The sequence below is a fragment of the Helianthus annuus genome, chromosome 11 (genome assembly GCF_002127325.2).
Source record: "Helianthus annuus cultivar XRQ/B chromosome 11, HanXRQr2.0-SUNRISE, whole genome shotgun sequence".
Lineage (NCBI taxonomy): Eukaryota > Viridiplantae > Streptophyta > Magnoliopsida > Asterales > Asteraceae > Helianthus > Helianthus annuus.
This window is the reverse complement of record NC_035443.2, coordinates 183023535-183049351: the sequence shown is the minus strand read 5'-3', so window position 1 is coordinate 183049351 and position 25817 is coordinate 183023535. Positions and strand designations below refer to the sequence as shown.

The 25817-nt window shown below is 35.0% G+C and overlaps 1 protein-coding gene and 1 long non-coding RNA gene across 2 annotated transcripts; one reads left to right on the top strand and one right to left on the bottom strand.

Annotated features, from left to right (window-relative positions):
* Nucleotides 1-6167: 6167 nt before the first annotated feature.
* Nucleotides 6168-7190, bottom strand: LOC110888963 (flavonol sulfotransferase-like). Its single transcript, XM_022136455.1, has one exon. It carries the CDS (start codon nucleotides 7188-7190, stop codon nucleotides 6168-6170), a length of 1023 nt encoding a protein of 340 aa, XP_021992147.1.
* A 13402-nt stretch (nucleotides 7191-20592) lies between these two features.
* On the top strand, nucleotides 20593-24617 carry LOC118484316. The gene is made up of 4 exons (XR_004873306.1): nucleotides 20593-20810; nucleotides 22517-22812; nucleotides 22913-22974; nucleotides 23915-24617. It is a non-coding gene; the product is annotated as an uncharacterized LOC118484316 (long non-coding RNA).
* The last annotated feature ends 1200 nt before the right edge of the window (nucleotides 24618-25817 follow it).

Below are 25817 nucleotides of genomic sequence, written 5' to 3'. Positions count from 1 at the left end.
GGGGATTCCAGAAGCAATACCGGCGACAGCCGGTCAATAGCGGCCCAGCAATACCGGCGATGCTTTACCGGCGACATGTCACCGCTAATAGTCAATAGCGGCGACAAAAGTGGTCAATACCGGCGACACCTGTCGCCGCTAAAGGTGCCCTGTTCTTGTAGTGAACGTACACTTCCATCAATTTCGGTCAAACCCTTTTACCAATTAGCTAATTAAATAAAACAAAATATACAACTTCAAACACGTAGTTTAAGGTTGCATGCAACATCTGATTCACGTGACACTTTTATTCCCATGCACTCATTTTGTCTTGAACACGAACTGAAGCCCGCGACCTGAGTAACCCGTGAACTGAACCAATTAGCCATTTTAACCGTGACCCGATAACGTGCCTACCCATGTGACCCGTAAAACAAACCCGAATAATCCAACACATCACACATTAGGACTTTGGCTTTATGTTGCTGGCAGACTTTTAGCCCTTTTAGAAACAAGTCCTCCTTCTTCATGGGCTTCACGCTTAATGAGCCTCAGGTGTTCAAACTCACGGGTTAGGCTTTCAAATTTAGGCTTTAGGTTGTATCCTCATTCAACATGGATTTTGTGTCTTAGGCCTTAGACTTTATAGGCTTTATGCCTCACGAATAATAAGCTTTAGGATTTATGGGCCTTAGGATTATTAGCCTGAGACTTTATTGGACCCATGCTTTAAAGTTCTCATGCTTTACGGGTCTCATGCTTTAGGCCTCACTATTAAGGTTATAGCGTTTCTTCTTTAGGCTTTATGCTTTAGGGTTTACATTGTAGTTACCTTTAGGCTTTATAGCTTTATGTTGCAGGCCATAGATTTTCTAGGCCTCAAGTCCTCTTGTGTTTTTAGGTCTCTTAGGATCCAGGCCTCATGCTTTATGGGCCTCGTGCTGCCCCTCATGTATTATGATGTAAGGGGAGTCTTTATGGGCCTCACGTGTTATCCCTTATGTATTATGCTTCTAGCTTGAGGATATAGGCCTTATGTTTTTTTTGGACTCAAGGCTTATATACCTCTTAGGCTCTAACCCTTATCTTTTATGGGGGTTCACATGTTAGACATCTTGCTTTATGGGACTTGGACTTTCTGTGCACATACATTATAGGCCTTACACATACATTATAGGCCTTACCCGTTAAGCTTTAGTCTGACAAATTTGACGTCTAAATATTATATATGCATCCATGTTACATATTTAAAAATAAACCATGTATAATAATTTATAGAACAAGGCCATGAAGATTTAATTCACATACTAAACTTATCTATTATGCATATGTAATTAGACACGATGATGGAGATACTAGAGGTTTGCCCATAGCTCTCAAGAAAACATACATGCCCCACTTTACATCTAGCTTTCAATAGAGGCCACGTAATTATAACTAGTTCTATGATGTTTTTGTTTTTATCGTTTAAAAAAGTATTTAGTTGCCAGGTTGCGTTGTCAAGCCGCTAGCTAGCGTTGTCTCTATTTGCCTCCTGTATTGCGTCATAATTTAACGCATCCAACGTTGGTTCATTTGCCCACCTCCATTTAAATTTTGACCACCCAATCACAAAGTCGATGACTTGGCCCACCCTTTAAACCATTAAGCCCACGAAAGCTACAACAAAATGGCGCTGTTGCCAGGGAATTAGTGCGTTTAGTGTTTTTCTAGTTTTCTAAAAAAATACCAAAAAAATAGAAAACCAAAAATACTTTCAAACATTTTAATTTGATCAAATCTAGTCTTGATTGAAAAAATAGCTTGATCTACAATATATAAAAAGTAATCAGATTCAATAGGAGTTTTAGTAGTTTTGATTAGCAACATTTTCATCAAATCGTCTATTTCTATGAATGAAACGCTTTCCACTAAACGTAGGTTCTACATTCATCTCTAAAGCGATTTCTTTTGCATCAATAATAGCATTTTCAAATCCATTTTCTCTATAATTTTCAAAATAACACAAACGCCCATCTATTTTTTTATAGCACAATCAATACACATATCTTTTTCTTGTAAGCTCTTGCTAACACAATTAATAGCACACATAATTTCATACCAAATAACTATTCCTAATAAAAATTCAAACTTATTGATATCTGCCAAGGATTTAACCTCGCTTAAAACTTTTGCACCATCCTCGCTATATAATTTCATAAGAGCTCATTATGTTTTTCCCTTAGTACCAAGTATTTTGCTCATTATGTCTTTACCTTTGTACAAGCACATTGTCCCAATTAAGGTCATCTGCCAATGCTTAGCTAGAAACATGTTTAAAAAATAGAAGACGCATAGAGGTGGCAACTGGGTGGTTGGGTAAAATTTTGTATGGTTCGGATGGATCGGGTTTAGTTGACCCAACACATTTTTTATCAAAACATCTCAACCCATACATATTATTACAAAAAAAAAATTATTGTCTGTAACAATCTAATTTTTTTGGAGTCTTCCGACCTATTCAACCAGTTTCCATTCAAGCGAAACTTATTTTTCTATATCTGTTTGTTTTGTTAGAGATTAAAAAATATTTCGAACCATCCATTTATAAATGAACGCGTCTAACTTCTACCTTCAAATACATACCGAAGAGCAATAAAAGAAAAGATATGCATACCCTTTGTATTTTATCGGTCGCTCCCAGTTTCCAACAATAGACTATTCTTGAGGAGACAACTTGACTGCAACAGCTCGATCTATCTTCAGATAACGTGCGTATTCATCGATTCTGCAAAATCAGATATTATATGTCAATATTGCATTTTGAACCTGTAAAACCAAGATAATTACATTTTGAGTGTCAGTCTTGGAAAATTTTTAGCGAAAATGATTTTTCATTAACTTTGTACATAGATAATTGTATTTATATGTGTTGGAAGATTGGGGATATCAGTAGTAGCAGGAGATTTGCAGGGAATGGAAGTGGATTCCATAATCAATCTTTGATCTCGTGTGTGATAACAAATGAAAAATAGAACACAAAAAGGAATCTGAATGGATATAAAATAAACATCTTGGTACCAGAATAGTTGCCGGTAACTATCCATTTATACATATGAAGGTGACGGTTGATTTTGGTGGTTATTCTTTTGCCGGTAACAATATATACACATATAATAAGTATAATTATTCTAATTACATAATAAACATACATAATTAAGTTTAATAAACCAATACACTCCCCTAAACTTGATTATGTTTGAGAGTGCATAAGAACACTTTTATTAGCATCGTCCACTGCTTTCGCTACTTGTTTGAAATCAAAACGTCGCCTTTTCTGCAGTTTCTTCATTCCATGCCATTCGTTTCCTACAAACAAAGCATAATGGTGGATTGTCTCTTCTTCTTCTAGAGCATTGCCATCGCTTCTACTTCTTTCTCGCCGGTTAGTTGATGGACCTTCATCACTTCTTATCACTTCCTTTTCCATAACCTTCTCTTGTGTTGATTTGAATTTGTAGTAATACACCAAAACATCCAGATACATAGCAAACATGATTCTCATTAACTCACCATCACTGTAGTCATAACCCATATCCTTAGCTAACACCGCCCAGAGATTGTTGGACGTCACATTCTTATACCCACCATCATATTTGACAACCATGTATAAATCAAGCAAATTAAATCGATCTTCCTGTTATCCGTCAAGTAGGGTGGAATTGGTCTAGTAGAGATTCCCAGTTTGATCCTTATAAATCATTCTAACATCTCTTTGAACTTATCTCTAACTCATGTTTATACTTAAAAACGAATTCCACATCTTCTAACATATCTAACAGTGAATTGCAGTTTGGGAAATCATGAAATTCCATTGCTTGGATGATCATGACATTCCAATCCGGTTCTAGTGATGATAAGTGTAGGTTTTCGATATGAGTTTAAATAATCTGCTTTGTATTCTTCATTTATGGAACTATGACTAATCACCTTTTGTTTTTCTTTCATTCCTAATTCTTCTTCCTTTGTTAATCCGGTGATTTCATTCTTAGTGTTAGAAACAGGGGCACTAAACATAGGATATATCTTACACTTTTCCCCATTCATCTTAATCGTGTATCCTTGGAACACTAACCGATCCATACTTAAAACATTACGATCCAATTCAGGAGTATAAAATACACTTTGGATACGTAATGACTCATTCCCAGACTTAACTTCTACGGCCCCTACACCCTTGATGAATAGAAAGTTATCTTCCCCTGTTTTAGTTTCTACCCCAACCATGTGTTTAATTCGTTTGAAAACGATCAGATTTCCGGCATAATGATGTTTAAACACTGTACTTACATACCATATATCAGCCCATAATCCGCCTTCAGTACCGGTGACAATCAATTCCAGTGGGAAATCATCTTCTGCCTTGTGTTGCTGAATTCCGATGTTGATGGTTTGTCGGATTAATTCCGTTGCTTCATCATTTTCCTTCACTTTGCACGAAACGGGTTCATGACAGTAGTAACAACGCTTATAGATTGACTCCTTCCTTTGCTTATCTATCTTCTCATCGGTGTAGTGTTCACAAGGCATTATCGTTGATGTTGATAAGTTGATTGCATAATACCATCTTTCTTAACCGTGGCTCTGATACCACTTGTTGGAAGATTGGGGATATTAGTAGCAGATTTGCAGGGAATGGAAATGGATTCCATAATCAATCTTTGATCTCGTGTGTGATAACAAATGAAAAATAGAACACAAAAAGGAATCTGAATGGATATAAAATAAATATCTTCGTAAAGAAAAAAAATTGTGTCCAAAACAGAGCTAAGATGAATAAGATATCGATAGTCATAATCGGATGGTTAGAACTATCAAAGCTGTGAAAATTTGGAAGAAATTGAAAGAACTGTTCCACATAAGTGAGAGAACAAAACTTGAAGCTGAAGTGGTTTATAAGGAGAGGCACTTCTTTTATTTCCTCTAAAGCAAACACTAGAGAGGACCCTAAGAGTGCAAAGCATCGTAACTCGTGTAAGTGCGTGTGTGGAGTGAGCGATGTGCGTACTTGGCATTTCGTATGGCCACAAGCTGCCTTTATATGTTTTTAAGATTTGCTCAACTCGTTCAACTTCTGCTGATGGGTGCGGTTGCGGGTTTACAAGGGTTGAGTGAGGTTTCTACTAATGATGCATCAATGGAATCTTCACAGTTTCCAGTTTCCTCTACTCTATTTCCAGTGATTACATCATCAGCGGAATCTTCACACTGTTGTTTCAACTCGTTAAGAATTGAATTTGAAAGTTTTGGTTTGAATAATAAATCCATTTTAATTAAACTAATTGTGACTAATAAAAATACATATGGAGTTTTTGTTTCTATTGGTGTGATTAGTAAAGGAGCATCAAGCATCGTTTTTATAGACGATGAAAATCAAAATCACACATTTTTTAAGATCCGTATTATTTTGTTAAGATCCGTATGCAACATAGCTAGCATACATACCAAAATTCATTTTTGGGAATTAAATTGTAAAAGACTATTTTATACAAATAATTCTTTTCAGCTTTTAAGTGCAATCGGTAGATTTTAAGAAAACAAACATAACAAATGAGTGCGAAATAAAGAGCAGATAGAAACCCTCCACTAAAGAACAAATAACACAGACTCTTGACTTTGAGATCACTTCCAGAATGCCAAATTTATATTTTTTCCAGTTAAGTTTCAGATCCATCCAGTGGCGAACCTTGACCCGAATGACGTGGGGTTGAAAACGTATATACCCAAAAATTTCTATAGAATCGAGGGGGTCGAAAACGTATATACTTAAAAATTTCTATACGAAAACTACATATATAACACTACTGAGCGAAAAGTTCAGGGGGTTGCCCCCCCCCCCCACCCCTCCCCTATAAAGAACAACCAAAAGTTTTCACAATTAAAACACGGACGATTACTTCAAGCTCAGAAGATTTAAAATATTGATTTTGATATGCTACAAACTAATAGATATTGATTAAGTTGCCCTAGCTACAGCATCACATTTGTAATAGCTTATAATCAAAACTTAAAAATCATGGAGAAAGAGATTAAATTATAAATATCAATTCAAATGACAATTCATGGAAATTTTTTATCATAACAAACGAAACGAAACAAATTCGATAAATCTGTTCGTTCCAAGACGACCAGAAGTAGTTCGTCGATACTTAAAACGAGATATCCAAACCATTAAACTTTTCTAAGGTGATCTTGTCCAAAACCTCAATCATTTCCGGTGTTAGATAATTGACTGAATCACCAACCTCGCCTTTTCGAAAGAAGGCATCATTAGGTATAGCCTTATGTCCATCCTTATTTGCTTTGCTCACCTCTCTTAATTTCTTGAAACTGCATAACTTTATTATCTCTTCTATTTCTCCATCACCTTCTTCAAAAGGGTAACCTAAGAAGGTGGCTAATTTCTTAACCTCACTCTTTGGATCCTTCTTCATTTCCTCATAGGATAAGAACAAAACCTTGTCTGGCCGTTCAATACTCGCTTTGCGGTACCCTATAACATGATCCCAACAAGATCCATTTGGACTGACACCTTTGCTAAACAACTCAAATGCATCTTCCAACTTCATTTCAGGGGACATATCGTCGCTCAATAACTTGTTAACGAAATGCCAAAAAGAAATGAATACATCTTTAGGGTTTCTACATACGTAAACAATCCGACAATTAGAACTAATGACAGATTTAGGCAACAACGTGTAAGGAAGATGAGTGGCGAGGAGGTCGTTGTTGTAGCAAGGGTTGGTTAAAAAAGGCTCGGTTTCAATGAAAGGGACACAATAATGTGGATTAGTGGTGAGCAATGGGTGTGTTGGGTTTGAACCTTTACACATGGTTCGGTTCGCAATGGCAAAGGCGAGGGCCTTAAGCCATGTCGTGCCAGATTTCGGATAAGTTGCTAAGAAAACATTTGTGGGTTGTGCTACAAATTCTTCTTGCAAGGCCATAACTACTTCAACTGAGAAGCTCGCCTCAGAATGAAACCAAAAACCTTGGTGGAACCAAAAACCCTCGTATTTATATAGAGGATGTTTTATCCAACTTGTGTGCTTTGGGAGTGTTGAGACTCTATCTTTATACTTCTCAATAATGGACGCCATTTTTATTTTACGAGCCTTTTCTTCATCTTCTTTAGTGAGTGGGCTAGGATAGGAAGCAACGGTGGAGAGCATTATGGGCGTTGGGAACTATAAGATGTTGTAGGTCGTATGTCACTCATTTGCACATATGATATACTCTATTTAAAGGAAATGTGATTCGAAGGGTGTTTTTAGTGGTATGGTGTTTCCCCTTTTAACTATCGCAGGTAAATGATTTAAATACTGCAAGGTACGAGTTTAAATGGTTAATATATAGGAGTATATTAGGATTAAACTCATTCAGTGGCGAAGCTTGAGATTTTCAACCGGGGGTGCGGAAGTCACCGGACCTAAAAATTTCTATAAAACTGGGGGTTGAAAACGTATATACCAAAAAATTTCTATACAAAAACTACATACTCTCTACTACTGAGCAAAATGTTCGGGGGGTCGGCCGCCCCCTCCCGCCTCTTAAAAGCTTCGCTAATGAACTCATTTAAAAAAATAAAAAAAGAAGCGTGGCTTGCCCATTTTTACTATTATATATACGAAAAACCAGGTATCAGGTTTTTATTAGCCAAGCTCAAGTTTAAAACTATAGATTGTTAAGATAAATGAGCAAACCTGAGCTGGGCTCTTTTACAATCCTAGCTCGATGGAAAACTAATGACATGTCACGGTAAAAAAAAAGCTCAGATGATATATATTCATGTGATTTTACAACCCATCTACACAAACACATAAACACACATACACACAAATACACGTACTTACTAACACATACACACGTTAACACATATAGGAATCACATACACGCACGTACATGAACTTTACTATCATACGCATTACTCTTACTATTACTATTATTTAATTATTTATGTTACGTATTATTATTATTATTATTATTATTATTATTATTTGTTATTGTTATTGTACATATACATCATTATTAATTTTATCCATAAAAATTAATCAGTTAATTTTTTTAGTTTGTTATTCGCAATAATTAGGTTATAAAAATAAATACCAATATATAATAGCAAGGTTTTTTATGAGTATATGCTACGCGTCCATCATATTTATTGGTCGCAATAGTTAAAAATAAGGATTATTAGATTTTATCACCCCCAACTATTGGCTATTGGCTGCTGTCACTTCCAACTATCACTTTGACGTCCGTCACCCCCAACTTAACACTTAGTGTGTTATGTCACCACGCCGTTAACTGATCACTAACTTTTGATCATGTTACTACACTTTTTAGGGTGTCATATGGATCTTGAGAAGGTTTTAGGGATCTTAGGACACCCCCAAAAGTATAGTAACATGATTAAAAGTTAGTAATCTGGTGACAGAACACACTAAGTGTTAAGTTGGGGGTGGTGGATGTCAAAGTGATAGTTGGGGGGTGACAACGGCCAATGGCCAGTAGTTAAGGGTGATAAAATCCAATAACCCTAAAAATAACAACAACTAAACATATAGAAATAACAAAATAATATGATAATCAACGCCTGTGGCTTTATAGCCTAGTGACATTTAATGTTGGTTATAGTCCCCACTCCACACTCAACACTCTCTATTTGTTTGTATGTGTAAATATGTAAGAGAATGCAAACTGTAGTATCGATTGTTATCAAAAAAGGGTGTACATTATATTGAACAAAACATGGCTATATATATATATATATATATATATATATATAGGGTAGGGATCCTAAGAGAAGTCTACCCTATATGAGAAACTTGAGAAGCATTCTGGACCACACATTTTTCTAAGCCTTTCGTAATATACACATATGTATAGTTTAAAATTGACTATATACATATGTGTATAACTCAATATACATATATATATAGTCAATTTTAAACTATACATATGTGTATATTACGAAAGGCTTAGAAAAATGTGTGGTCCAGAATGCTTCTCAAGTTTCTCAACTAGCCTATCACTTCTCACATGATCCTTATCCAAGTACTAGGCTAATTGAGAAACTTGAGAAGCATTCTGGACCACACATTTTTCTTAAGCTTTTCGTAATATACACATATGTATAGTTCAAAATTGACTATATACACATGTGTATAATTCAAGATTTGACAATATACATATATGTATATAGTTGATTTTAAACTATACATATGTGTATATTACGAAAAGCTTAGGAAAATTTGTGGTCCAGAACACTTCTCAAATTTCTCAAATAGGATGGACTTATCTTAGGATCCCTACCCTAGGGGGTAGGGATCCTAAGAGAAGTCCACCCTATATGAGAAACTTGAGAAGCATTCTGGACCACACATTTTTCTAAGCCTTTCGTAATATACACATATGTATAGTTTAAAATTGACTATATACATATGTGTATAACTCAATATACATATATGTATATAGTCAATTTTAAACTATACATATGTGTATATTACGAAAGGCTTAGAAAAATGTGTGGTCCAGAATGCTTCTCAAGTTTCTCAACTAGCCTATCACTTCTCACATGATCCTTATCCTATATATATAATATAGGGAGCCGCTAAAATAAGAACCACCTCCAGTTGTAAGAACCGCGAGAACCACTCTAAGCCAATCAAATTATGCCAACATAAAGGGTATTTTGGTCTTTTACCCCAAGTGTCATATCTTCCCTCTCTCTTCATTTAATATACATCTCCTCTCTCCTCTTTTTTGTTTTAAAATCTCACTGCACATAGAAAACCCAATTCAAAAATCAATTTACTTTGAAAAAAATGAGAAATTGTGTCACCCTCATGGAGGACGAACAACCTGCAACTCCACCTTCATCGCATATTACCCCTACCTGCAACTCCACCTTCTAACAACCTCCTTTCCTCTGCTGATATCTTCTCCGGCACCGTCTCCGACCAACCTGCAACTCCACTCCATCTTCATCTTTTCCACAACACATCGACGACGAACACCACCTGCAACTGTTCGTCACCGGCGGCCACCGGTGGTGGTTTTTGTGGGGAGACCAGTGGGGGTTTTGGGGGGTTGGAGGCGGCGGCGGGTGGCGTTGGGGATGGTGGGTAGGTGGAGAGGGTCGGCGGCGGTGGCTGAGCCGGTGAAGCCGTATCCAGGTTTGAGTTGGGGGTTTCATGATTTTTGATGGGGTTTCTTTATTTTGTTTGACGGGGTTTCATTTTTGTTTGATGGGGTTTCTAGATTTTTGTCTAATGAACTCTATGGGTTTGTTCTTGTTGATTTTTTATCAACGATTTTTGATTTTCTGGTGATTTTTGTTTGATCAGTGAACTATGTTTCTTGATTTTCTAGTGATTTTTATCAGTGGATTGTGGGTTTAATATGTTGGTATTGATCTGTTGGTTTAGATCTGTTGGTATTGATCTGTTGTTTTAGATCTGTTGGTATTGATCTGTTGTTTTAGATCTGTTGGTATTGATCTGTTGGTGATCTATTGGGTTGGCGATGATGAAAAAAAACGTAGATTTTGATGACGATGGCGCGGGAAGGACGGCGGAGGGTAGGTTTTTGGAACCTGCAACCCCACTTTTGCAGCCTTTTGGTTATCGGATAATCTGAGCCAAACCCTGTTTTTTTAGATACACTTTGTTTTGATGTTGGTTTTTTTTTATTTTTTCTCCCCTAGTCGATGATGATAACAATATATCTGAGACACCTCCCGAGAGTTGCGATTTCTGGGTGCTTTTTAACGTAAACCGTAAACTTTTTAACGTAAAACGTAAATTTTTTAGCGTAAAAACGTAAAAAGTTTAACGTAAAAATGTAACGTAAACTTTTACGTAAAACGTAAAAAACCGGGGCGTTAAACGCAAAAAACCGGCGCGTAAAACGTAAATAACGTTAACGTAAAAAACCGGCGCGTAAAACGTAAAAGAACGTTAACGTAAAAAACCGGCGCGTAAAACGTAAAAAAATGTTGACGTAAAAAACCGAGACGTAAAACGCAAAAAACCGGCGCGTAAAACGGAAATAATGTTAACGTAAAAAACCGGCGCGTAAAACGTAAAAAAACGTTAACGTAAAAAACCGTCGCGTAAAACGCAAAAAAACGTTGACGTAAAAAACCGGGACGTAAAACGCAAAAAACCGGCGCGTAAAACGTAAATAACGTTACGTAAAAAACCGGGACGTAAAACGCAAAAAACCGGCGCGTAAAACGCAAATAACGTTAAAGTAAAAAACCGGGGCATAAAACGTAAAAACGGCGCGTTGAAGAAACGACGCGTGAAAAAGCCGGGCGAAAAAACGGCGCGTCAAAAAACGAGGCGTGAAAAGGCCGGGCGTAAAAATCTTAAAAATTAAAAAAAAATTATAATAAAATTTTGATTTCAAAAAATTGTTTTACAAAAAAAACTGTTTATAAATAAAAAATAATTAAGTCAAAAAACTAATTAATGAATAGGACAAAAAGGTAATTTAAAATTAATATATATAAAAATACAAAATAGAGTGATTTTACTTAAAGAGGAGGAGTTGGGTAGAAAGTGGATTTTTCCTAGAAAGTCTAGGAAGCAATCAGAATGCGACACGTGTCATTGAAGAATTTTAATTAGAAGGGCAATTATGTACTTTCACAATCTATTTTTATTTTAGGAAATTATCTTCAATAACTAACTATCCATAATGAAACCGATTTGCTCCATAAATTTCAGAATTTTTTGTTTTCGATTTCTGATCTAACTTAAGATTAATCATTCCTTCGTTTTCTTGCTCACAAGATTCATCGTTGATCATATTTTTATACAGAGAGAAAAATCATGACATTTGGAATCTATCAACATGCTCTTGGTACTGTGTTTTAACAGTTTGTTCTTGGTGATGTGTTTTAACAGCAAGAAGATTCATACAGTTGTGTTTTATTATTCAGATTCATACAGTTGTGTTTTAATAGCAAGCAGATTCATACAGTTGTGTTTTAGCATTCAGATTCATATAGTTGTGTTTTAACAGCCAGCAGATTCATACATTTGTGTTTTAATAGCAAGCAGATTCATACAGTTGTGTTTTAGCATTCAGATTCATACAGTTGTGTTTTAACAGCAAGCAGATTCATACAGTTGTGTTTTAACAGCAAGCAGATTCATACAGTTGTGTTTTAGCATTCAGATTCATACAGTTGTGTTTTAGCATTCAGATTCATACAGTTGTGTTTTAACAGCAAGCAGATTCATACAGTTGTGTTTTAGCATTCAGATTCATACAGTTGTGTTTTAACAGCAAGCAGATTCATACGCTGTGTTTTACCATCCATGCTGGTAACGCTGGAGGATTTCTTGACGCTGTGTTTTAACAGCAAGCAGATTAGCAAGCAGATTAATACGATGTGTTTTCTTAGTGTGTTTCTTCATGAAGGATAGAAGGAAGAGAGAGAGAGAGAGAAAGCGAGAGAGAGAGAGAGAGAAAAAAAAATCGCAAGAAATGTCGGGTGGTTATGGAATGACAATTATTTCCATATTTAAAACAAGGTAAATGACATATCTACCCCTGATTAATTAAATAATCCTATTTTTAAGAAACACATATTTCCAAAATTCCACCAAGATGATCTCAACCATTAAACACAACCATTGGATGGCCCAGATCGCTTCCTAGACTTTCTAGGAAAAACACACTTTCCGTAGGATCCCCACTCTTACTTAAATACCCTTTTGGATTATAATATTAAAGACATAATAAGACAAAAAGCTTTTAATATTAATATTTACTACTTTTAATCACATCCATCCATCTAGTTGATCTAAGGGCCAGAAAGTGGTTCCCATGGTTCTTACAAGTAGATGTGGTTTTCATTTTAGCGATCCCTATATATATGATAGCACCCAATTTTTCCGATTCGGCGTTTCGATCTATGTTTATCATTCATGGACGTTGATAAGATATATATATATATATATATATATATATATATATATATATATATATATATATATATATATATATATATATATATATATATATATACTAATAGAAAAAAACACATGCAAATTAATAAAAGTAGCATCCGGATTTATGTATAACAACCATCCACACACACATGTTATCCAGGTTCAGTTCCTACTTTTCCGGTCAACCAAGACCACTTCTTCAACCATATTCAATCCCTTGAACAACTAAATAATGATCCGTTCAATGACCCGTTAAACCGCGACCTGATAACACACCGACTAGTGACTCGTAAACAAACCCAAATAATCCAAGGGGTGGGATAAGACTTTGGGACCAATAGGTTCTGGGTTCTATTCCCACAAGGGGCTTTTCCCATATTTATTGGGTTTTCCCCTAAATTGGTATATAGAGACATTATGCCTAGTGGAGATGGATATGATTGGATGGTTTCACTGGTGGCACGATGATCCTCCAGTGTTCCGTCAGTGATTCAAATTTGTCGTTCAAAAAGAAATGATCATCAATAACCACAATATATATATTAACAACGATTTTTTACAAGTATATGCTACGCATCCATCATATTTACTGGTCACAATAGTTAAAAATAACACTATCTGATAATCAACATTTGTCACAAACGCGTCGCAATTAAGGATTTGGTCACTTTTATCACATTAATCAAAAACTCAAACCTTTTGAATCTGGGTCCCTGTGGTTTCAATTTTGTTGTCATTTCAGTTGTGTGAAATATAGGCGAATCAAGGAGTAAACAATACATTATCTGTATAGATTTTCAGTATCTTTTCATATTTTTTTCTTGCACGTTGGAGAACCACATAATGATCTTTATGCTTTTAGATATTATATTAGGAACTTAAAAAGCATTAGTATGACACAAATGAATTGAATTTGACTGTTGTATATTTGTTATTAATCAATATGATATGAATTTGAATGAAAAATTCGTGATCCGTATACTGGAAACTGGAAAGAAATTTGAAATCAAAGCCTTTTACTAAATCAATACTAGCCTTTTATTACTGTCTTTTAACTGTTTAGCGGTCAAAACTTGCTCAAACGTAACATACTCTGGGTCATTTATTAACCCAATCATCAGTGATACTTCTAGTCAGATTCAATTATTCAAAGTGGAAAACGTTTGCGCTTGGGGTCCGTCCCCATCTAAGTCTTGGATCGACGACGGCACAACACCATCCCGCCCCGCCCCCCTCCTCACCGGCTTGCTCAAGACGTTGGCGACGATCCAAAAACATGTGGGCCCCTCTAAAAAGTTACCGTTAAATAAAAAAAAATCAGCAATTTCAATTTAAAAACCAACGGTCCATTCACCATTTTATATAAATTTCAAACCCATTTTCACCTCCATGCACCATTTTAACCTCTTTTTTTTCATCTTTCTCCCTTTATTTTTTATAAATCATCATCCACTTTTATAAAGTTATATTCTACCATGGATTCCTTCAACAACCCGAACGTCCCAAACAACCCGAACAATCCCAACAACCGGACGCAACCGAATGTTTATTCGGTTCTGGGATATTATCCGACGATCGAACCGAACCAATTCTCTCAGTATTCGTCAAACGCCTTTGCCGCATTCCAACACTCACCGAACCAATTCGCTCAATTCTCTTAAAATCAAGCCCTTCAACAAATGATGAGGCGGGGTGCTTTTAATCTCCAACCGAACCCGACGCCACCCGTTCAACCCCAACCGATCCCAACGCAACCCGTTCAACATTCCGAACCCGAAGACGATGTGGAAGTTGTTCCCGAAACCCAACCGCAAAAAAAAGGAAAACGAAGAAAAGCCAAGCAAGTGGTGGGTGAGCAACCGTCCAAACCAAAGGCGAAACCGTGGACGCCAATCGAAGAAGAAGCTTTTTTTTTAAGTTTATATTTTTTAGAATTAGTTTTTTTATTTTTTGTAACATATTTTATAGGTAATAATCAAACGGGTGACGGGTTTTGGACCAAGGTTTTGGCGAAGTTCCTTGAGCTAATGGACCAAGGCCCGTATCGAAATATCTACTCAGTGTCATCAAAGTGGCGAAAAATGAACGGGTTCGTCAATAAGTTTTGCGAAGAATATAATAAAATATATACAAGTGGATGACGTAGCGGCATGAGCGACGAGGATGTGTTTAAAAAGGCGTTGGAGAAGTACAAGAATACCAACGGTAATACCTCGTTCGCACACGTTCGCGCCTGAGAAGTTTTGCGAACGCACCAAAAATGGGTGCCGATTCCCAACGAGGTGGAGATGGCGAAGCGGCAAAGGACATTGGAATCAGGTAGTTTTAGCGCCGATGGATCGGACGCGAGGTGTAACATAAACTTAAACGATGACGCCGAGTTCGACGAAGAAGAATACGCCGTACATGAAGCGGAGCGTCCACCGGGCCGGGACAAATCAAAGAAGGAGCGGACGAAGGGGAAAGAAAAGGAAAAGGTGGACCCGAAGATGGACGAGTTTATGGAACACTTTAAAACATACACGGACGTCTTGGCCCAAAAGGCGAAGGCGAAGGAGCGGGCCATCGAAGAAAAGACTCGTGTGGCGGAAGAAAAGTTACGCGAAAAGGTCCGATTGTACAATGAAAAAATCCGAATATCCGATGAAAAGATTCGGCTCTAGGAATGGGAAATAATAACGATGGATGTCGATGATTATCCCGAGCCTAAACGTTCGATGTTGAAAAAACTACAAACCGACATCATGAAGAAGCATCAAATTATTTAAGTCTATGTTTTTTTAAGTTTATGTTTTTTTTATTAAGTTTATGTTTTTTTTAAGTCTATCTTTTTTTTTTAAGTTTATGTTTTCTTTTTTAAGTTTATGTAATGTGTTTTTAATATTAATGAAAATATTTAGTTAATTTATTTGTTAAATGTTAAAAAAAGTAGAAGATTAAGAAAAATATAAAAATGGTGGGGTAGGATCATCTAGGACAATCCTCCCATACCCTCTAATTTTGTGGGATGAACCATCCTTGGGAGGACTATGATGTGGCGCCTATGTGGCGGATCATCCTCCAAGGGAGGATGGGCACCATACCCTCTATCCTTAGAGCATCCACATCCATTCCACTATATTTTCACCCTAAATTACACTAAAAACACTACATTTTCTCTCTCCTTTTCAATTAAATAATATTTTTTATACCTTTATCATTACCTTTTCTCTCTCCTTTACTCACAACCACTTTCAAAATATATTAAAAAATTATAGGGGGTGAACAGTGTCCCCCCAAATATACAGATGAACAGTAACATTTTCTCTCTCCTTCACTCACAACCACTTTTTATACTCTTTACATTATAAAAACTTCACACTCATAATTTGATAGAATGGATGTGAATGCTCTTAGATGTCTAGCAAAGAAGCAGTGCATCATAGTATGGTCCGTTTTGCTCTCAACGCTAAAATTGTGACATACTCCTATTAGGGATGGCGTGTCGATCGGTTTATGATTCGTTGTTTGTCCTAATCATCCAAGTAATATATTATCAAATATGGATAGAGACAAACCCAATACTAGGTTAGAATCATGGCATCCCTTGCAACCTCATTTAGTGCACTTTGCTTTAACGTTGCAAAAAGGCTTTTGGACCATGGTCCTTCATCGTATATAGATACAGACAGCCGACATTCATTTTGGACTTTCTAATAGGTAGAGTCATATTTTATAACTTCTTCAAGGGTAAGGTTATTGTAAAAAAGGTTAAAAGTGTGAGAAAGGTGAGAAATATTGTAGAGATGACATGTGTCCTAAATTTAAATTAATTCAAAAGGGTAAACAAGTAATTTTATCACTAATTCAATTAATTAAAAGCTTCTCATAACCGCCACCTTAAGGAACTGGATTTTTTTAAAAGATCTTTATAAACACTATTCAGCAAGTATATAACACCATTCAGCAAGTATATAACACCATTCAGTAAGTATATAACACCATTCAGCAAGTATATAACACCATTCAGTAAGTATATAACATCATTCAGCAAGTATATAACACCATTCAGTAAGTATATAACATCATTCAGCAAGTATATAACACCATTCAGTAAGTATATAACACCATTCAGCAAGTATATACCATCATTCAGTAAGTATGTAACACCATTCAGCAAGTATATAACATCATTCAGTAAGTATATAACATCATTCAGTAAGTATATAACACTTTTCAGTATCACCATTCAGTAAGTATATAACACCATTCAGTAAGTATATAACACTATTCAGTAAGTATATAACACCATTGATGGACTGAACATCTGATCGAAACATATTTTTTTCTCTATATAAGTATAGCAATTTGGTACTCATATTAAAGATAAAAAAACGCTTGTTATTATAGAACATGTCAGAAGCGATGTTATGCTAATATATCTATAAGTAATGATCATGCATGGCGTGTACACAAGCGTAAAACTGAAATTGTCAAAATTCCAAAGAAACAGTTATCATGCAACATCAATTGGAAGGGATTGTTGGTCTTAAAAGGATAGTATTAGTCGACTTAAAAAGATTTCTATCCAGCTAGCATTAGTTTTAACTTTTTTTGTCTTTCAATAAAAGTCGAAAACATATTATTACAATAAATGAAGAATTAAAATTATATTACAAATATAATAAAAGAATTGAAGAAGTGGTAGAGGTTCCTGTAAAAAAAAGTTCTTTATGAGAAAGATAAGAAAGAATCTACAACACTTTTTATACTCTTTACATTATAAAAACTTTACACTCATAATGTAAAGAGTATAAAAATTGGTGTAGATTCTTTCTTACCTTTCTCATAAAAAACCTTTTTTTTTACAGGAACCTCTACTACTTCTTCAATTCTTTTATTATATTTGTAATATAATTATAATTCTTCATTTATTGTAATAATATGTTTTCGACTTTAATTGAAAGAAAAAAAAAAGTTAAAACTAATGCTAGATGGATAGAAATCTTTTTAAGTCGACTAATACTATCCTTTTAAGACCAACAATCCCTTCCAATTGATGTTGCATGATAACTGTTTCTCTGGAATTTTGACAATTTCAGTTTTACGCTTGTGTACACGCCATGCATGATCATTACTTATAGATATATTAGCATAACATCGCTTCTAACATGTTCTATAACAACGAGCGTTTTTTTATCTTTAATATGAGTACCATATTGCTATACTTATATAGAGAAAAAAATATGTTTTGGATCAGATGTTTAGTCCATCAATAGTGTTATATACTTACTGAATAGTGTTATATACTTACTGAATGGTGTTATATACTTGTTGAATAGTGATACTGAATAGTGTTATATACTTACTGAATAGTGTTATATACTTACTGAATGGTGTTATATACTTACTGAATGATGTTATATACTTGCTGAATGGTGTTATATACTTACTGATTGATGTTATATACTTGATAAATGGTGTTATATACTTACTGAATGGTGTTATATACTTGTTGAATGGTGTTATATACTTACTGAATGGTGTTATATACTTGCTGAATGGTGTTATATACTTACTGAATGGTGTTATATACTTGCTGAATGGTGTTATATACTTGTTGAATGGTGTTATATACTTGCTGAATGGTGTTTATAAAGATCTTTTAAAAAAATTCCAGTTCCTATAATTAAGGTGGCGGTTATGGGAAGTTTTTAATTAATTGAATTAATGATAAAATTACTTGTTTACCCTTTTGAATTAATTTAAATTTAGGACACATGTCATCTCCACAATATTTCTCACCTTTCTCACACTTTTAACCTTTTTTACAATAACCTTACCCTTGAAGAAGTTATAAAATATGACTCTACCTGTTAGAAAGTCCAAAATGAATGTCGGTTGTCAGTATCTATATACGATGAAGGACCATGGTCCAAAAGCCTTTTTGCAACGTTAAAGCAAAGTGCACTAAATAAGGTTGCAAGGGATGCCATGATTCTAGCCTAGTATTGGATTTGTCTCTATCCATATTTGATAATATATTACTTGGATGATTAGGACAAACAACGAATCATAAACCGATCGACACGCCATCCCTAATGGGAATATGTCACAATTTTAGAGTTGAGAGCAAAACGGACCATACTATGATGCACTGCTCCTTTGCTAGACATCTAAGAGCATTCACATCCATTCTATCAAATTATGAGTGTGAAGTTTTTATAATGTAAACAGTATAAAAAGTGGTTGTGAGTGAAGGAGAGAGAAAATGTTACTGTTCATCTGTATATTTGGGGGACACTGTTCACCCCCTATAATTTTTTAATATATTTTGAAAGTGGTTGTGAGTAAAGGAGAGAGAAAAGGTAATGATAAAGGTATAAAAAATATTATTTAGTTGAAAAAGAGAGAGAAAATGTAGTGTTTTTTAGTGTAATTTAGGGTGAAAATATAGTGGAATGGATGTGAATGCTCTAAGGCTAGTGGGTATGGTGCCCATATCCGCCACATAGGCGCCACATTGTAGTCCTCCCAAGGATGGTTCATCCCACAAAACTAGAGGGTATGGGAGGATTGTCCCAGATGATCCTACCCCACCACTTTTATATTTTTTTTAATCTTCTACTTTTTTAACATTTAACAAATAAATTAACTAAATATTTTCATTAATATTAAAAACACATTACATAAACTTAAAAAAGAAAACATAAACTTAAAAATTAAAAAAAAAAGATAGACTTAAAAAAACATAAACTTAAAAAAACATAGACTTAAATAATTTGATGCTTCTTCATGATGTCGGTTTGTAGTTTTTTCAACATCGAACGTTTAGGCTTGGGATAGTCATCGACATCCATCGTTATTATTTCCCATTCCTAGAGCCGAATCTTTTCATCGGATATTCGGATTTTTTTCATTGGACAATCGGACCTTTTCGCGTAACTTTTCTTCCGCCACACGAGTCTTTTCTTCGATGGCCCGCTCCTTCGCCTTCGCCTTTTGGGCCAAGACGTCCGTGTATGTTTTAAAGTGTTCCATAAACTCGTCCATCTTTGGGTCCACCTTTTCCTTTTCTTTCCCCTTCGCCCGCTCCTTCTTTGATTTGTCCCGGCCCGGTGGACGCTCCGCTTCATGTACGGCGTATTCTTCTTCGTCGAACTCGACGTCATCGTTTAAGTTTATGTTACACCTCGCGTCCGATCCACCGGCGCTAAAACTACCCGATTCCAATGTCCTTTACCGCTTCGCCATCTCCACCTCGTTGGGAATCGGCGCCCACTTTTGGTGCGTTCGCAAAACTTCTCAAGCGCGAACGTGTGCGGACGAGGTATTACCATTGTTCTTCTTGTACTTCTCCAACGCCTTTTTAAACACATCCTCGTCGCTCATGCCGCTACGTCGCCCACTTGTATATATTTTATTATATATTCTTCGCAAAACTTATTGACGAACCCGTTCATTTTTCGTCACTTTGATGACACCGAGTCGATATCTCGATACAGGCCTTGGTCCATTAGCTCAAGGAACTTCGCCAAAACCGTCTAGACGGTGTTCCCTTTAAACACTGTCTTATGCTTATATATACACCCTTTAGATGGTGTTTTTGAACACCGTCTTATATACTCATTCTAACAATTATCTTTGAAAAAAACAAACTTAAACCCATTCTACCAACACTGCCTTACTATCATTTGCTCAATCAAAACCCTAGCCACCATTCCCCTTCTACTCGTTTATCAAGAGGCTGCTACCAATTTTCATCGTTGTAGGCGACAATGATCTACGCGTCAACTCTCCGTTGTTCCGTTCCTTTCTTAGCCAGAAAGGAGGCTCCTCTGATAAGAGGTACCTTTCATTTCATTGAATTCGATCTAGGGTTCATATAATCGTATATTGTAATGTTTGTTGTTTACCTACGGTACGATTTGATACATATCAATTGGTGTCATATGATGTTATTGAATTCTTATTACACATGTGACGGTTTGATTTTCGTTGGCAGAATATTGAATGTTTTGTTAGATTGTGAGTATGTGTTATTAGTGTGTTGTTAGTGTAAGTTTTGAATTAGAATTTGTCAAGTGAATGGTTATAGGGAATTCGGGATTTGATTAGATATAGAACTGTCGTGAGGCTTCTTGATTGTTTGTTTTGGATGAAACGAAGGTCACTATTAATTCGGTTAATCTTGTGAAGGATTAACGTCTTCTCAGTTATCTTTGGGCTCGGGTATTTCAGTTAATCTTGCGAATGATTACATTTTGGATGAAACGAAGGTCACTATTAATTCGGTTAATCTTGTGAAGGATTACATTTTGATGAATTTGGCCGTTCCAAAAAAAGGTTATTTCATTTCATATCCTTTCATACATAGTTACATAATGAACGAATAATTATTAATCAGTTGGTTGCTTTTCATAGTTTTCTTTTCAAACTTAGAATAATTGTACATATGTAATTATGATTTCGCTAATGCTAGATCCAGAACCGGGCCTTGTAAGTCGGGTTGCAAAAGATGACAGCTGAGCCGAGCTTGCTCAGCTGGGAACTTTACGATAAAATTGAACCGACTAGAAATATCAACTGAACCTTTATGATGCGGGCTTGAGTTTGTCCAAGAAGATTCAAGCTTGGCTTGAAACTGTATTAGACAACCAAACTCATGTCATCCTTATTTTCATTGTTTGAAACTGTATGAAGCTCAGGTATTATATTTTTTCATTTGATTGTGTTATTTGTGTGTTCTAAATGTATGTTTTGTGTTGGTTTGGTCTTCTCGGTTTTTGTTGACATAATTCTACTCCTTTTCAGTTGTCTCACCACTAGTGTCTTGGGACAGTGGAGGAAAAATGAAGTAAATGGTTTGATTTTGTAATCTGGATGTGGGCTACTGTGTAGACTCATATCTTTTTATTTTTTTCTCCATTTGGTGTACTGTACGTTTGTGGTGTGGCTAATGGTTAGCCACTTTGAGTAGTAAAATGGAGTTTGTTGGCCAGTCAAAATATATTGGTTAGCCACTTTGAGTAGTAAAATGGAGTTTGTTGGCCAGTCATATTAGAAATAATGGTAATTTCTTATTTTGCTAGGATTCACTTTTCTTGATTAGCTGACAATCATATTAGATATTGACAATCTTTTTCTTTTAGTTACAAAATTAGGGCTATTTTGGTTATGTGTTTTTGTTTTTGGTAGGTGATTGTTGGAATTTTGGTGATGTGTTTTTTTTATGTTGGTTGAGATCAGATTTGTTTATAGATGATGATTAATTAACATAACTTAGTCACTGCGTTGTGAAATATAACGTAGAAATTTGGGCAGGTAAAAGGTTCAAAGTAGTACCGTAAGTCTGCCTAATTTTCATGTATTAATTACGAATTTTATTTCAGAAAGTTCGTGTTATGCGATTTTCAAGCAATATGTTGTGGATTATGATACCAATACGCATATTCGATAGGTTTGTTGAAATTATTATGATGTGTCTTTATTTTGATGCTCTTCGTGCTTTAATTCAACATGCAAAACTAATTTGAGATCAAATATGTTTCTAGATGATGATCAATGTACGATGGGCTCTACCGGCGGTGATTTAGGGCGAAATCGCAAACCGTTAGGGGTGATAGTCAGTAATCAAGGCGGCGATAGGCGATTAAGCTGGCGCCAAGCGCAGGCGGTCGATGTTGAGGCATGATACACAATATGCATCCGAGCTGGCCGTAAGAATAATGATCTAGGTGATGTTGGCGAAGACACCTATCATCACACCTTCTTTGAGATGCTTGATATCTGGTCATTTGGTGATTATTATAAAGAAGCCATCAGATGGGCATAGGAGCTTCTCACAGTGGTACTGCCATAATTTCTTTTCTTATATTATCATGATTCTCTTTCTCATGTTATTTTCAATAATTTCTTATTTTTTTCTGGTTGCTGTACATGTATGTAAGCTACCTATTGATCGAGGCAAAGGAAGTTACCGACCAAATCTCATGTCAGTTAACAAATTCTGGTTCGTGTAGTTTGTTTGCTGATAAGTAGTTGTGTTTTAGGTTTTAGTTCTATTTAATGATAGGTTGAGATTATGTTTGCATCTGTAGTTTTCCATCCATGAATAAAATGAAATCAATAATACTACAACCATATTATATTATATTATATTATATTATATTATATTATATTATATTATATTATATTATATTATATTATATTATATTATATTATATTATATTATATTATATTATATTATATTATATTATATTATATTATATTATATTATATTATATTATATTATATTATATTATATTATATTATATTATATTATATTATATTATATTATATTATATTATATTATATTATATTATATTATATTATATTATATTATATTATATTATATTATATTATAGTGCAACTTATGTTGGTTGGTTCTTAATATTGTTTGTTAAATATTTTCCATTCATGAACTAGCTATTTATTCTAATAAAGAAAAATTAGACATGCCTGCCCGGAGAAACATTGAATGAGCTCATCATCAGGTTTTTGAAACATCGCTGTTTTTATCTTTGATATTTTATGATTTCAATCATTTATTTATTTTTCTCTCCAAATAAACATGTTTTGACTTGAAATTATTTTGACTAGAACCCGTTTTGACCGAGCCTGTTTTGATTAAAACCCCATTTTCACCCAAACCATATTGAATATGTTTTTAAGCGACCCGTTCTGACCCGTTACCTAAACTGACCTGCTTGCGGGTTCATGCTCATTCATGTCGGTGCCCAATCAGAATGTTATCGGTATGCAAAACACGTGTGTGCTTCCTAATTAATATAAAACAATTCGGTTTAGTGCGGCACAACACGCCGCCGGGTTAAACCCTAGGTTATGTTAATTTGAGATCATAAAATGATTATACTGTGTGGAGCTATGATCCTTGCCTTTTCGTTTTGCAGTTGGTATACCTGATGCTCCGGTCAATGTTGGTGACGAGACAAACAAAGATAAAAGAAGTTACGAAGATCATCAAGTTATATTTGAAGGAAAAAATCTTAGTTCCAGTTGGTCCTAGCTTAGGGGCTCGGTATCGATTTTGAGATAAATCCTAACATTAACTTGAAATTATTGTTATCACTTTGACACCATTGGTGGTGACTGAATAGAGGGTTTGTGATTTATATATTTTTTAGCTCAAAATATCCAAATTTTAATAAAATTGCTTGATGTATTTCTGGAAAACCTTTTTTATTGTAAATGTTTTTTTTCTCAGCAAATGTTTATAAGACGGTGTTAAAAAATATTTGTTTTAATTAATATTTGAAATGTTTTGATATTAAAAGACGGTGTTCATGAAGTTTAAGCCGGTGTTAAAATTGAACACCGTCTAATAAGACTTGATTTTAAACCGGTGTACTTTAAGATGGTGTTGAAAACACCGTCTTAAAACCCATATCACCCTGTCTAAAGATCTGTTTTGTAGTAGTGTGACGTACTATGTGGGATAGCCTAGGGAGTGGGCAAGCCGCACCCCGCGATGCGACAACGAAGACAATTTACCATTTTGTACTCGTTTTCTGTTAGTTTATCAATTCTCTCGCAAAATATTGATTGTATAATACGTCTGTTAGTTTTTTTATTCGTAGAATTGATGAATGGAATTTTTTTTCGGGCACCACCAGTTTCAGATTTATTTTCATAAAAAGAAAAAGGTGTGTCATTGAACTGGAATACTTCTAGGTTTATACTTATAACAACACCTCTTATACTCTTAACGGTTTCGGTTTTGCTATAACTCCTAAGGCAAAAACCCACAAGACTCATAACAATTAAGTGTATTATATCAATCCTAAGGAACCTTTCAACTGGCTGGGTCTACCCATATATCCTAAGCTAGATGCGTTTTCCACCGTTTAATTATCTCACATATATATAGTAATTGAAAACCAACAATTTGATTACACCTATCATTTTCCATTTTAACAGCAAAATATTCAATGGACATTTTCAAATCAATTTTTATGGACTTTTTATTTTTATATTTTTTTCTTTCTTTTTAAATGCTAATATCCCCTCCCCACACTTAAAATCTACATGTCTCCATTATGGAAAGAAAAGCAACTCAAAAATAAATGTACAAAATATTAAAACAGACTCCCCTGGTTAAAATGGCAGGATCTTCGTGAATATTTCATAGCGATCGTATAGCATTTCTTTCGCAGCCGCGTTCAGCAAAATCTCATGTTGCTCTCTACAAGTGATGTTCAGATCATCCTCCTCCAAATGGAGACTAAGTATGGACTGTTTTGACTGTTCCTAACCATGGAGAGCATCTAATAAGTCTATCCATGTTTTGAAGAGTTCACCTGTACAAACTCAAACAAGACACCCAAGCGTAATATCAAACTAAACAAAAATAAATAAAATCAAGTCAAATCAAATAAAAAGAAAAAGTTTTTTTTTTGTTTTATTTTGTTTTCATTTTTGTTTTTTTTTCTTCATTTTTTAGAAAACTAGAAAAACACTAAGCGCACTAATTCCCCGACAACGGCGCCATTTTGATGTAGCTGTCATGGTCTAATAAAAAACAAGTATTTTTAAAACTTAAATACATATACTAGTACAGGTAAGTAAGGTCGTATCTACAGGGAATATGTGATTAGTATTTAGCTAGATTATCTAATTCATTAACTAAGAAAAGAGTTATTAGATTAAGAAGAAGTAACCCCCACCCAGAATCCCGATTGCAAGGTTAACACAATAACCTGTTTACTGATTCAAAACACCACATAGACATGGTCTTGGAATTAATGACTTTGATTAATTATTAAGGGCAGTTTTAAATAAACTATAACAACCTAA

Excerpts from the sequence above, each read along its gene's own strand:
- LOC110888963 (XM_022136455.1), bottom strand. The coding sequence starts at position 7,190 with ATGCTCTCCACCGTTGCTTCCTATCCTAGCCCACTCACTAAAGAAGAT.